A 14,012-nucleotide genomic window follows, 5' to 3' on the forward strand; every position below is an offset into this window, starting at 1 on the left:
ATAGCTGTGTACATTAATGCTATCATGGGGCACCATACACTGGTTTTATAGACCGTTTGACACATTTTCATCTCACTGGTTAACATAGCTTTCCTGGCATTTTCTTAGTTATTGTGTTAAGACATTTACATTCTACATTTACTAAGTTTCACATGTACCCTTGTAAAATGCACTGCAGGTGTAATCCCACCTATCACCCTCCCTCCTCCCACCTCCTCCCTCCCTCCCCTCCCTTTCACCATTCCCCCTATTCTTAAGTTATAACTGGGTTATAGCTTTCATATGAAAGCCATAAAGGAAAGGCATTTTCAAAGACAAATCTATGTACAATCTCTTTATAGCCTTCAGAGATCAACACTTGCTATGTATTTTGACGACAGGGAATCTCATTTGAACCTCAAGGGAAATGTAATCTGCTCTTTTCCAAAGCATCCCATCCTCCTTAATAGTCATCAGTATTCTATGGTGCAGAATAGAATCTATCAGTGTAGAGTATAAATGTCTTAACACAATAATGAAGTAAACAAGATGAGATGTATACTAACCAGTGTGACGTAACATTCTTAACTCTATGTGAAATCAGCACACTGTACCCCATAAATGCATTATGTACACATGATCTATGTGTTTATGATTTAATAAAAAAAAAGTCCATCGGTATTAAAGAAGACCATATTCTACTATGAAAATTTCACAAAATTTTGGGAAAATTTGCCTTCTCTCTCAGTGTATTAGTATGTTCATAATAACTTTCAGGTTTTACCTCTTGGTCTTCAAAGCCTAAAATATTTACTCTCTGGCACTCTTCAGAAAAAGTGCACTGAGCTCTGCCCTAGAGAAATTTTCAAACATCCTGCTCGTTAACTATCCTGCCAGTGCACTTGCTCAAGGAATTTCCACATCCAGTTAATTAACCTCTCATTTCACACCATCTTTGTTTATCATCCATCATTCTGACCTTACCTTGTCTCTCATTTACCCCTCTGTTTTAACTGCTTGGTAAAATCAATCATTCCCATTCCCTTCTTTGTGCTGACTGCCGAGCACTGGGAGAAAACAATAGTATAAACTCCACTTTAAATTTATAATTACAAATCTCAAAGGGTCAGTTAAAACTCTGAAAATTTGATAGCATTTGCCTAACAAGTTCTCCAATGTACCAGTTTCGTACTTTCTCAATAAAACTGCCACATCTCTTTCTTACAGAGATAATAGGTGGGAACACTGAAACAGAGTCTTATTCTGTTGCCCAGGTTAGAGTGCCACAGTGTCATAGCTCACAGCAACCTCAAACTCCTGGGGTCTGGCAATCCTCCTGCCCCAGCCTCCTGAGTAGCAGGGACTACAGGTACCCACTACAAGGCCAGCTAATTTTTTCTATTTTTGGTAGAGATGGGGTTTTGCTCTTGCTCAGGCTGGTATCAAACTCCTGATAAGTGATCCTCCCAACTTGTCCTCCCAGAGTGCTAGGATTACAGATGTGAGCCACAGCACCCCGCCTATATTTTTCTTGACATCTTCTAGTAAGTCTCTTCTAAAAACTTTGAGTATGAAGGCATTAGCATTAAGTCATTCCTTGCTATTAAGTTACTGAAGAAAAGCAATTAAGGACCTAAACTCCATGCCTATGTTGTGGATACAATAGTGAAGAAGATAGACTTTGTGTTGCCCTCACTGAATGCATACTGTTATGCATACTTTAATGTTTAGACAACAGATCAGTAGTTGCTAGGAATTTGGATGGGACGAAGGTATGATTATAAAGCAATACGGAGTTTCTTTGTGTTGACGGGATAGTTCAATTTCTTGATTAATGTAGGTGCCATAGTATGTGATAAAATCACACAAAACTACACACGCACATAGATATACTCACTTCAGTGTGTATAAACACTGGTGAAACCTAAATACACCTGCCAATATCTACTTCCTTATTTTTATATTGTGTTATATTAAGATTGTAGTGGTACTTGGTAAACGGTCTGTGAAGCTAGTGAATGATGCCCCATGATCATATCAATGTACACAGCTATGATTTAATAAAAAAAAAAAAGATTGTAGTGGTAATTACTTTGCTATAGACGTTTGTCGAAACTTAAGCTGTATACTTAAGCATTCTTTTTATTGTACATAAATTATACCTTGATCAAACAAAGTTGGCAATATACAAAAAACATGTACACAGAAAACACCATTTCAATTAAGGGCTGAAGACTGACTGACCGAAAGTTACTTAAGTTTAGGAGAAGAGAGGAAAGGGAAGTTATACAGGAAAATGTTAACTCAGCAGGTCTAGGATGCTCAAATCCTGTGCATTCCCCAAAAGGCCTATTCTTAGGACTACCATGTATCCTCCTAGAAACTAAACTCCTGAAGTGTTCTAATAAGAGTGCTTTTGCATACCTGAAGCCAAGGCTACAATCTGACCACCAACTGGTGAAAAAATTGGCTACAATCTGACCAGATAACTAATGCGTACACTGTGATGATGGTAAACACCTGTTTTCTCTCCAGGTCTGGAGCCTGAATAACTGAGGTCAGCCATGCAGGAGTTTTACACCTGTGAGAATGGCCTCTAATTAACACTGTACATGCTGGAGCTCAGGCCAGAGCCCCTAGCTGGCAGCCCTTTGCATGTGTCATCACACACCATACTGGGGGAACTAAGTGTGTCCTGTGCAGGGGACAAATGGAAGCTCCCTCTGCATTTCCTCTGGACTCTGCCCCGTGGATCCTTTCTAGCAGCTGATTTCACACCAAATTCTTTCGCTGATCAGTTTGTGGTAATACAATTATGTGAAAACTTATTTTAAAAGTTTTAAAATTATTATGAAAATAAAAAAAATCAAGCAACAAGAAATTGGTTTGCCTTGGCACGCCACATATTTCTACAAGTTTAGATCCTATACCACAGAATTAAGTTATGGCTGTAGATTGAGTATTTTCCTCAATTTCCTGCTGGAACTAATTTTGTCGAATAAACCACTGATATTTAACATTCTTCAAAGAGCTAACAGATGGATATATTCATTTTAAATTTTAAAATACTTGTAGGAATAAACAATCAAAACTTCATTTCAGACTCAAGCATCTTTTCTTTTTAAATCAGGCCCTGGCAAGGTTCAAACTCACTGCCTTGGTTTGCAGGGCCAGCTCTTTAACTACGGAGCTATGGCACCCAGCTCAGACTCAAGCATCTTAAGAGCCGAAAATTTCAACAGTACCAAATGATTTCTATACAAGCTTAGCATCATCAATGCAAATATTATACAACAACTTCTTGACTAAACACGAACACAGGCCTTTAAACTAATGGCTACCACCATAGGCAAAAGGTTCTCAATCAAATATAACTTCAATGAAAATTGAGACAGCAAGAGAAAGAAAAATAAAATGTTATATTGCAAAGGAAAAATCTGACATGAGGGCAAAACACATTTTTATTCCTTTCTGGCTTTATGGTCAAAAATTATTTTGATAAAATTCTGCCCTACAGTGAATAGTGCAATAACAAGAGTGTAGTTTATTTTTAGAGTATGCTGATTAATCCCTTTCAAGATATTCAAAAGTGGGTCAAAAAACCGAGTGAATCACTTGAGATTTCTCACATTCGTAGTCATATTTAGGACATCTTTTATTGAAACTACGTGTATCCTTAACAATACTGTCCAACCAGTGATACATTCGGATATTAATACACCCACTGACATTTTGCTTTCCTCATGACAGCATGAAAATGGGCTTGGATGAAATTTCAATGTTAGGAATGATAAAATGAAGGCAGTTTATCATCAGCTGTTTCCCTCCATTCTTTTGTGGGGAATGGTGGTAGTGAACATCCAAACATAATTACTTTACTTCTACCCTGATAAAAGAACCAAATCATTAAAAATATTGATTCTTCTAAAACAAGTTAATACTCTGGGTATTCACCATGTGCCAGACATTATTAAGTGCTTGGATCTGGTATTTCATTGAATACTCACAACAATGCCTATCTTCTAGATGTAAAAAAAGCTAAAATCAGTTAAGAAAATGAACAGACAAGCCACATACTGGAAAATAATATTAGCAGAACATAATACAATAAAGGTCTGGTAGCCAAGGCACATAGTGCTACATTTCAAAATCAGAGACAGAGAGTAGAATAGTGGTTGCTGGGGGAGGACAAATGAGTTATTGTCTAATGGGTATAGAGTTTGGTCTTATAAATTGGAAAGAGTTATGGAAAGGGAAGGTGGTGATGGCACAAAATTACAAATATATTTAATATCACTGAACTGCATACTTAAAAATGGTTAAGATGGCTCAGCGCCCATAGCACAATGGTTACAGCACCCGCCACATGCATGGTGGAGGGTTTGAACCCAGCCTGGACCAGCTAAACAACAATGACAAATGTAACCAAAAAATAGCCAGTCATTGTGGCAGGCACCTGTGGTCCCAGCTACCAGTGAGACTGAGGCAAGAGAATCACTTAAGCTCAAGAGTTTGAGGTTACTGTGAACTGCGACACCATGGCACTCTACCGAGGACGACAGAGTAAGACTCTGTCTAAAAAAATAAATAAATAAATAAATATTAAGAAGATAAATTATATATGTATTTTACCATAACAAAGAAAATTTGAGGAATTAAGGAAGTTAATTTAACATATAAAGTGGGCAAAAAGATTTAAGCAGGCTTTCAAAAAATAGGACACGTGCTAACATTTAATTTGTACGTGAAAGAGTATTCAATCATTCCTTCACGCAAGGAAGTGACGATGAAACTACTGTATGATTCCACCACAAAGGCTAAAACAAAAAGCTGACAACATCACATGCTGCACAGGATGTGTTGCAACCCGAAGTCTCACACACTACTGGAAGGAATATAACATTACACAACCATTCTGGGAAAAGAGCTCTTATAATATGAAATATATACCTACCCTATGACCTAGCAATTCTACTCCAAAGAAATGATGTTCACAAAAATGCCTGTAATATAATGTTCAGTCATTTTATTAACAGTAGTAAAAAAAGGAACAGTCCAACTGCCCATCAGTGAGAGACTGAATAAATAAACATTTATATGAAACAGAACACTACACTGACAAAAGAAGCCTTATATAAAAGAACATACACAGTATAAGTCTATTTCTAAGGAATTCCAAAACAGGCAAAACTAAAGTCTGAGGGGTGGGAGAGGAGCAATGGTTGCTTTCAGTGGCTGGAGAAGAGATCTGACTAGGAATAGTCAGTAGGAAACTTTCTGAGGTGATGGTCATATTCTACATGCTGACAGGGATCTAAATTATTCCAGTTAATGTATTTGTGAAAACTCAATAAATGTATACTTAATGTTCATGCATTTCATTTTTACAAATTTTATATCAAAACTAAACACAGAATTCTAATTAATGATATCCGTGTTGAAGTATATTGATATCTAAAATTGATTTTGAAATGTACCAAAATTAAGAAGGGGCTCAGAACACCCATAGCTCAGTGGTTACAGCAGCAGCCACATACACCAGGGCTGGTGGGTTCAAGCCCAGCCTGGGCTTGCTAAACAACAACTACAATTTTAAAACAAACAAACATACATACATACATACATACATACCTACCTACCTACCTACCTACCTACCTACCTACCTACATACATACATAGTTTGCTGGGTTCCTGGGCGTTGTGGGGGGCACCTGTACTCCCAGCTACTCAGGAGGCTGAGGCAAGAGAATCGCTTAAGCCCAAGGGTATGAGATTGCTGTGAGCTGTGATGCCATAGCACTCTACCGAGGGTGACATAATGAGACTGTCTCCAAAAAAAAATTTAAGAAGGAAAATGACCAGATAAAGGGATGGAGAGAGAAAAACAGTCATGTGATAAAGGAAGCATAATAAATGTTAAGGGTGGAGGGTATGCTGGTGTTCACTGTAAAATTCTTTCCACTGTGGCAGTACATCTGAAAATTTTAGTAATAAAACATAGAGGAAAAAAAACAACTTTCAGGTACAGAGAAATAATTTCCCCTCAGTTACAGACCACTGATCAAAGTGATTAAATGTGGCTGTGACGCTTGCTCACACTAGTGACAGTCTCCCCAAAGTGACTCTTTTTATACGATCAATAGAACAGCGAGAATGACATTTGGTATAGATTTCAACTCTAGTCATTGCTTTGTACAAGGAACTTTCTCTGGCTCCCCAATGCCTTCACCATAGAGGTCAGAAGACTGAAAAGGGCATCTCAACCATCCCTTCCTGTCTCTGTCCACCTCTTCAGCCAGTGGCCTTCTTTCAGCTCCTGGAATCACCAAGCTCAATTCTGTCAGAGCCTTTGCATACAATGCTGGGAGGAGAAGAAAAGCCATTAAACCCAGTAACAATTCAGTCTTAGGATTTCAACCATATCACTCAAGGACCTGTCAGCTAAATTAGAATTAAGTTCTAAATGCATAATAACAAATGATCATTCCAGCATCACAGACCTCAACAGAAGGAAAGGAGAGGAGAAGGGAGGAATAAAAACAAGTACGAGCTAAGATCCTGGTAGAAGCCCTGGGCCAGGGACTGGGGAACCGGGTACAGCTGCCTGAGGACTGGGCAGTACTCTCTACTTCCCCAAGGTAACAAAGCTGACCCTGAGATTCCGGTAGTAAGAAGGGACTGTCAAAACCTATTCAAAGAGTCACCATTTAGTAGCACCTCCTGTTTCCCAATAAGCAAATACAAAACTCTATAGGGAAGAGATCACCAAAGCAGGCTCTCAAGATTTCCACATACGAAGTTTAACATAAGAGTTCAGAACACACAACAATATAAGCCACCAACAGATGTGAAGCCCAAAGACTTCAGAAACTATAAATCAACATGAACTATATACACAAAATAGTAAAAGAAATAAAAGGCAGACAAATTAGCAAGTAAGAAGGGCCTGGCAAGGTTTTTGTTCCTTAACGGAAATAAAACATTAAAAAAAAAAAGTAAAAACTCAACAAATACACAAAACATCAACTGGTCACAGTTGAGAAAAGCTGGTGATCGCACAGATTTATATGAATTACACAAACCAGAGAGATAAGAAATTTAAAACATGAAGAAGAAGTTAACAGATAAGCAAGGAAAGACTGAGAAGTTCTAACACGGACCCAAACTGAAATCTCAGAAGGAATAATAATAAAGAGCTGAAGAAAGGCCATGTCTCAATGAATACCAACTAAGACACTTCCAGGATTAATAAAAAAGACCTGAACCCACAGAGGTACAGGACAGAGCAGGCAAGGGGAAAAAATGGAAATCCAGTTAGTTAGTTTAATGAAACTGTGAAACACCGTGTAGATCTGAAGGTCATGCTGACTGCTACTAAAAACACTGAATAAAACATTGTTTAAAACTCTTCTTGAATGCTTCTATGATCTGGGAAACAAAACAAGGCAAAGCCAAAAACATGTTCAGACCAATGACAGAAAGAAAGAGGCATATGGAGAACTAGGGTCAGCTTGTACCTTGAAAGTACAAGTGAAAAATAAACACAAATGTTTTAAAACATGACAATGGGCAAATTAAAGCAAGCAAGGAATTGATAGAAATTCAGAATGATGGTCCTCTGAGTAGAGTGAAAGGGGAGTGGGTGGGAAGCACAGGGACATGGCCCAGGGAATTATCAGGATGTTCCTTTTATCAGAGCAATAAAGTCATGGATATTCATTCTATTAATATTAATTTCACACCTTACAAAAATATGTATTAAGATACTACAAAACCCCCCAAATTGCAAAGAATTAATATCATCCAATTTCTGAGGCCCTTATAAAGTATGAATTTATCTCAGAATTCAGTAAAAATTTCCACACACAAGTTCTTACATAATATCTCAGCTGCACTCTCAGTTAAATATACTTTGGCTATAAAAAGCTGAAGAGACCAATTATTTCTTTATATTCTCTCCCTTTATTTGCATGTGTGTTTAAATGGGAGAAAATTCTGTATTCTTAACTAATTTTTTGACTTTGGAATTAAACTCTTTTCTAAAGTTGGATATTGCCTGTGTAGACTCATCAAATCACCCGAAATAGATGTGGAATTTCCAAGCATATATACCAGGACAGATTCTGCATTGAGACTTTACCAAGAAAGTCAAATATATTAACTACTTGCCAAATAAGCAATGAAAAAAATCATGCTGTATACAAAACTTTATTGCCAGATCATGGTAAAACAAAACTACCTAGATAGTATGTTTTTCATGCAGATAGAACTATACATGTTTTATACACAGCCTGTTTTAAACAACAGCATTTAATGTAATACCATCCATATTCATGAACAGGTGTGCCTCCCTATTTATGACAAATGCATTAATTTAAAACTCAGCAGAATTTATATCATGAATCTCTTGACAGACATCTATGTCTCTCATTTCTTCCTTATTACTGTGTGCCTATGAATGGCATCCTTGTAGGCATATACACATATATAACCCTTGTTCTTTCTTTATAATAAAGTCCTAGAAGTAGAATTATTAGATCAAATCATACAGAACCACCAACATTCAACTGTTTCATCCTTATAAAAATGACAATGTTAACAGGGCCACCTAAAAACTCTAAAGGATCTGAGCATATATAAAGCTCTTAGTCTACTTACCATTTCCTTCATTCTGACAAAATTCAGTATTTTCCTTCTTCCTCCCCTCTTTGTGGCTTTAGCACCACCCTTACCTCCCTCCATTTAGTGTCACTGGAGCCTGTGACATCAGCATGAACACACTGCCAATTATAAAAGGGACGTGACCATGACCTCACTTTCTTTAAAATGTATGTACTCGATAAACTATAATAAAGGTATACATAAATGAAAGTGATGAGAATAAAGATAACCTTAAGATACCTAGAGACGTTTAAGGACAGTTTCTAGATTTCTAAAAAACATACAAGGTCTGACAATTAAGCTTGCAAACTTGTCACTGTGTGCTTACACTGGTAGCACTGTACGAAAAGCTCAGTAAGGTTTCGTAACCCTGCAGTGTCAGTGTCTCACCGTTGTCATCGTGTTGATGTGTGACACTGTCTTGCTGAGTGGCATTCATTATTGTTGTTGAGTGTTTTTGTGTGCCATGGCAAGAATGTTGGAGCTTGAATTAGAGCAATGAATAAACATTACATTTCTTGCTCAACTTGGCAAGAGTGGAAGTGAAAACAGGGACACATTAGTCCAAGTTTACGGGGATAATGCTGTGAAAAAAACAGCAGTGTACAAAGGATTAAACCTTTTTTGAGGGGAGAGAAAGCCTTACTGGTGAAAAGAGGCCAGTAACAAGCAGAACTGATGAAAACATTGCAAAACTTTGTTGGATTGTGCATCAAAATCGCAGGCTGGGTATAAGAATCACAGCAGACCAAGTAAATTGATAGAGAAACAGGAAAATCTTTTTTGTTTTGAGACAGTGTCACTTTATCACCCCTGCTAGGTACCTCAAACTCTTGGGCTCAAGTGATCCTTCTGCCTCAGCCTCCCAACTAGCTGGGACTATAGGAACCTGCCATGCCACCAGGCTAGTTTTTCAAATTTTTAGTAGAGACAGGCTCTTGCTCTTGCTCAGGCTGGTCTTGAACTCCTGAACTCAAGCGATGACCGGCCTCAGCCTCCCAGAGTACTAGGATTACAGGCATGGGCCACTGCACCCGGTGAAACAGGAAATTCTTAACTAAAAATCTTGGCATGAAAAAGGTGTGGGTCTTTCATCATGACAATGTACGAGACAGTAAACCAAATCACTGTATCAGAACACCCACAGGACATGACTTTGTTCTTTATCCAAAGATAAAGGAAATACTGGAAGGAAGACACTTTAATGATATTCAGGACATCAATGGTAACACAACAGCTCTGATCGCTATCCCAGAGTTCCAAAATTGTTTTGACAGGTAGACTAGGCGCTAGCTTCATTGCATAGCTTCCCCAGGGGAGTTCTTTGAAGATGACCATATTAATATTCATCAATGAGATATACAGCACTTTCTCTAGGAGGAATTCATGAACTTAATTGTCAGACTGTGTAGCATATAATTAAACAATTCTTTAAAAATTTAAAAGGGGACAGGGTACAGAAGAGAAACTGTAGATATGAATGACAGCAGATGGCAGGAAGAAGCTGAAGGGTCGTACAGTGAGCACAGAGGAAGGAGAAGGCAGGATGTGAACCATCTCATAATACGTAGCTCGATAAGCAAATGCAAGTGCTGAGTCCTTGTAAGTCTGGCGCTGTCTACAGACTGAAAGTTTTTTAAATCATGGGCAATGATATGGTAGACAATTTTATCTCATTTAATCAACCTAACAGTACTTAGGGAGTGATCTTAAATCACAGAGCTATTAAATAATACAGGTGTACTCACCACCTATTCTTTTTTTTTTTTTTGTAGAGACAGAGTCTCACTTTACCGCCCTCAGTAGAGTGCCATGACGTCACACGGCTCACAGCAACCTCTAAGCTCTTGGGCTTAAGCGATTCTCTTGCCTCAGCCTCCTGAGCAGCTGGGACTACAGGCGTCCGCCACAACGCCCGGCTATTTTTCTGGTTGCAATTTGGCCGAGGCTGGGTTTGAACCCGCTACCCTCGGTATATGGGGCCAGCACCCTACTCACTGAGCCACAAGCGCCACCCGACCACCACCTATTCTTTTAAGAAAAATTTCATCATTACACTTCATTTTCTTTTGAGATTTATAAAGCCTACTCAACTGAATTAGACTATAATAAGGTACATTCTATAGCTAAAAAAAATTTGGAATACACTGGTATGTACAGTATAATCTTTTAATCATATAGGTAAAAGCAAGGTCTTCCAACAAGGAAAAACTAGGACAACCTAGAAACAGTGTGAACAAGGAACAAAGGAACCAACTTTTAGGTCGACCTAGAAACTATAAAAAGGAACAGCAATGAGCTATTTAGGCCTATATTATGCAGACTGGAAATTGATGTCACTGAAGTGGTCATATAGGTATTTCCTCAGTAAGTGGATTTTTTCCAAAGAAATAATGCCAATACTTATATAGATCATCTACAAGAGAGGAAAGTGCTATATAAACATATCAGTTCTATGAACTCTCTCGTTACTTCCTTTACCCAAATATGAAATTCAAAATATTGACAGAGGGTAAAATGTAGCAATACATGAGAACTCGTGTGTATGATGGAAATCATTTCTGCACAACACACATTTGAGTGAGCCTCCAGCAATCTCACTGGAATCGAACCATGCTTTTTCTCTTTCCATTTTGACTAACTTAATTCCTATTTCTACTCAACTCTATCATGGCAAACTCTCAAACCTTTCCACAAATTCTTTCCTAACATCCTGTATTTCCTATAGGGCTCTACCTCATAGCAAGAAAAAAACAGACTTTTCCCTCAAGAGTGCCATGGGGTGATAGCTCAAAGCAACCTCCAACTTGGACTCAAGTGATCGTCTTGCCTCAGTTTTTCTATTTTTAGGTCTTGCTTTTGCTTAGGCTAATCTCAAACTCGAGAGGTCAAGCAATCCCGCCTTGGCCTCCCAGAGCGCTGGGATTACAGGTGTGAGCCACCATGTCCGGCATCTTCCTTATTTTCACGTTCCATTTTAGTTCAATCTCTGGGACCTGTCAAATCCATCCACTAAATTTCCTATTACTACAGGCTTATACTTTCAGGGGTGTCCAACCTGAGACCATGGACTCATGCTGGTTCTGAGGACTTTTTTGCTTGTCTGTGGTGTTGGACACCATGTAAAGTGTGCACGGACTTTTCTGTTGCTCATTAGCTTTCTTAGGGTCTGTGTATTTGTGTGTGGCCCACGGCAACACTTCTTCCAATGTGTGGCAGAGGGGGAAAAAAAGATTAGATACCCCTGTTACATATTTCTAATTTTTTTTCTTTTTTTTTTTTGAGACACTGTCGCCCTGTAACACCTCAGTGCTGTGTTGTCACAGCTCACAGCAACCTCAAACTCTTGGGCTGAAGCAATTCTCTTGTCTTAGCCTCCCAAGTAGCTGGGACTACAGGTGCCCGCCGCAACATCTGGCTATTTTTTTTTTGCTGCAGATATCATTGTTGTTTAGCTGGCCTGGGCCGGGTTCAAACCCACCCACCTTGATGCATGTGGCTGGTGCCGTAACCACTGTACTATGAGTGCCAAGCTCATCTTTCTAATTTCTTGCCAGAATGGTTGAAGAGTCTCTGAATGTGCCTTCTAAAAATTCGATCTCTGCCCCATACTGCCATACAAACAGAGTGGTCTCATTAGATAAAAAAAATCTGGGAGGGGGGAAGGATGGGCGGAGAGAGGGTGATTGGTGGGATCACACCTACGGTGCATCTTACAAGGGTACATGTGAAACTTACTAAATGTAAAATATAAATGTCTTAATAACTAAGAAAATGCCAGGAAGGCTATGTTAACCAGTGTGATGAAAATATGTCAAATGGTCTATAAAACCAGTGTATGGTGCCCCATGATTGCATTAATGTACACAGCTATGATTTAATAATAAATAAATAAATAAATAATATCTGATAGAGACATTCACTAATTAAGTTCTATAAATGGTTCCTAATAATTTATAGGAGAAAACTCAGACTCCTCTACTTACATGATGTAGTCCCCCTCTCTCTCTCACCAGCTTCTTACCAAATCATTTTAGTTCAAATTTAAGTGAACCATATTTTTTCTCTCCCCTCCATGTTCTTATCTAGAAAACACAATATTTCCTTATCCACAAAGTTGGAGACTCCTGAAATTACACTTTCCAGGGAAGTCATCTGCATTTCAAACCTATCCTGGGTTAGCAGACTCTTCTATGCAGGGAGATATCATTTGCAATTACTAATGGCATAGGGGCTCAGCGCCTGTAGCTCAAGCAGCTAAGGTACCAGCCACATACACAAAGCTGACAGGTTCAAATCCAGCCTGCACCCGTCAAACAACAATGACAAATACACAAAAAATAGCTCGGTGTTGTGGTGGTGCCTCTAGTCCCAGCTACTTGGGAGGCTGAGGCAAGAGAATCGCTTAAGCCCAAAAGTTGGAGGTTGCTGTGAGCTGTGATACAATGGCATTCTACCCAGGGCGACAGCTTGAGGCTCTGTCTCAAAAAAAAAAAAAAAAAAGGCACATGATCAAACACAAAGTAATCATTTACTAGAATCTTCCACTGGACAGAAGAAATCAAAGGTGTGGATTATGCCATTAATTTCTGCATTACTGGTCCAAAGTAGATATTTAATTAATATTTTTATTAAAAGAAAAAAAATCACCAAGTACCTTTAATGATAAAATTATATGTACAAAAATCTTTTTGGCATTCATTAGCCATTTTTTTGGTACTCACTAACAAGAACGATTTACTCGGTTGTAAAACTGTTACTTCTTTATGCTACAAATATTTACTGCCTAATGTTTTCTAAAAAGCAAAGGTACTCGGTATAAAAATTTTACTTTTGCTTTGTTATATAAATTGCCATCGAGATTATATGGATACATGGCTCACTATAAAAGTTTGAAGACACCTTGGTGTGTGTCACACTTTATGGGGGCAAGACATGATTGCAAGAGGGACTTTACCTAACAATTGCAATCAGTGTAACCTGGCTTACTGTACCCTCAATGAATCCCCAACAATAAAAAAAGAGTCCATTAAAGCATTCTCCTATACCTGTTGATAGAAGAAATTCAAAGTTGGCTTGTCTTCTGTAAACTGGTTTAGAAATCCTTTTGGCAAATACCGAATTCTCAATTCATACCTAAAAAATAATTCACAAAATAGAACAATTATAAGTCATTTTTTCAATCCATAGTCTACAATTATATTACTGTGAATGCAGCATTGCTAATTCATCTTAAAGATGATTTTAACAATAAAATATAATCAATTGGGCTTTTGATACAAATTTTTTATTTTTCAGCACAAAATTCACATATTTGAAGTGTGATATATCTCAGTGATTCTGCAAGAAGACATCATGATCATAAGCCCAGA

General features: G+C 38.2%; 1 protein-coding gene across 13 annotated transcripts in view; it reads right to left on the reverse strand.

Annotated features, from left to right (window-relative positions):
- Window positions 1-14,012, reverse strand: part of PTK2 (protein tyrosine kinase 2) — a 331,183-nt gene that overhangs the window by 178,691 nt on the left and 138,480 nt on the right. For all 13 annotated transcript variants that reach the window (XM_053559586.1, XM_053559583.1, XM_053559587.1 and 10 more), the window contains one exon: window positions 13,689-13,776. In XM_053559586.1, the coding sequence (XP_053415561.1) occupies window positions 13,689-13,776 (88 nt within the window). The remainder of the gene's footprint in view (window positions 1-13,688; window positions 13,777-14,012) is intronic.

Source organism: Nycticebus coucang, chromosome 13 (genome assembly GCF_027406575.1).
Source record: "Nycticebus coucang isolate mNycCou1 chromosome 13, mNycCou1.pri, whole genome shotgun sequence".
Taxonomy (NCBI): domain Eukaryota; kingdom Metazoa; phylum Chordata; class Mammalia; order Primates; family Lorisidae; genus Nycticebus; species Nycticebus coucang.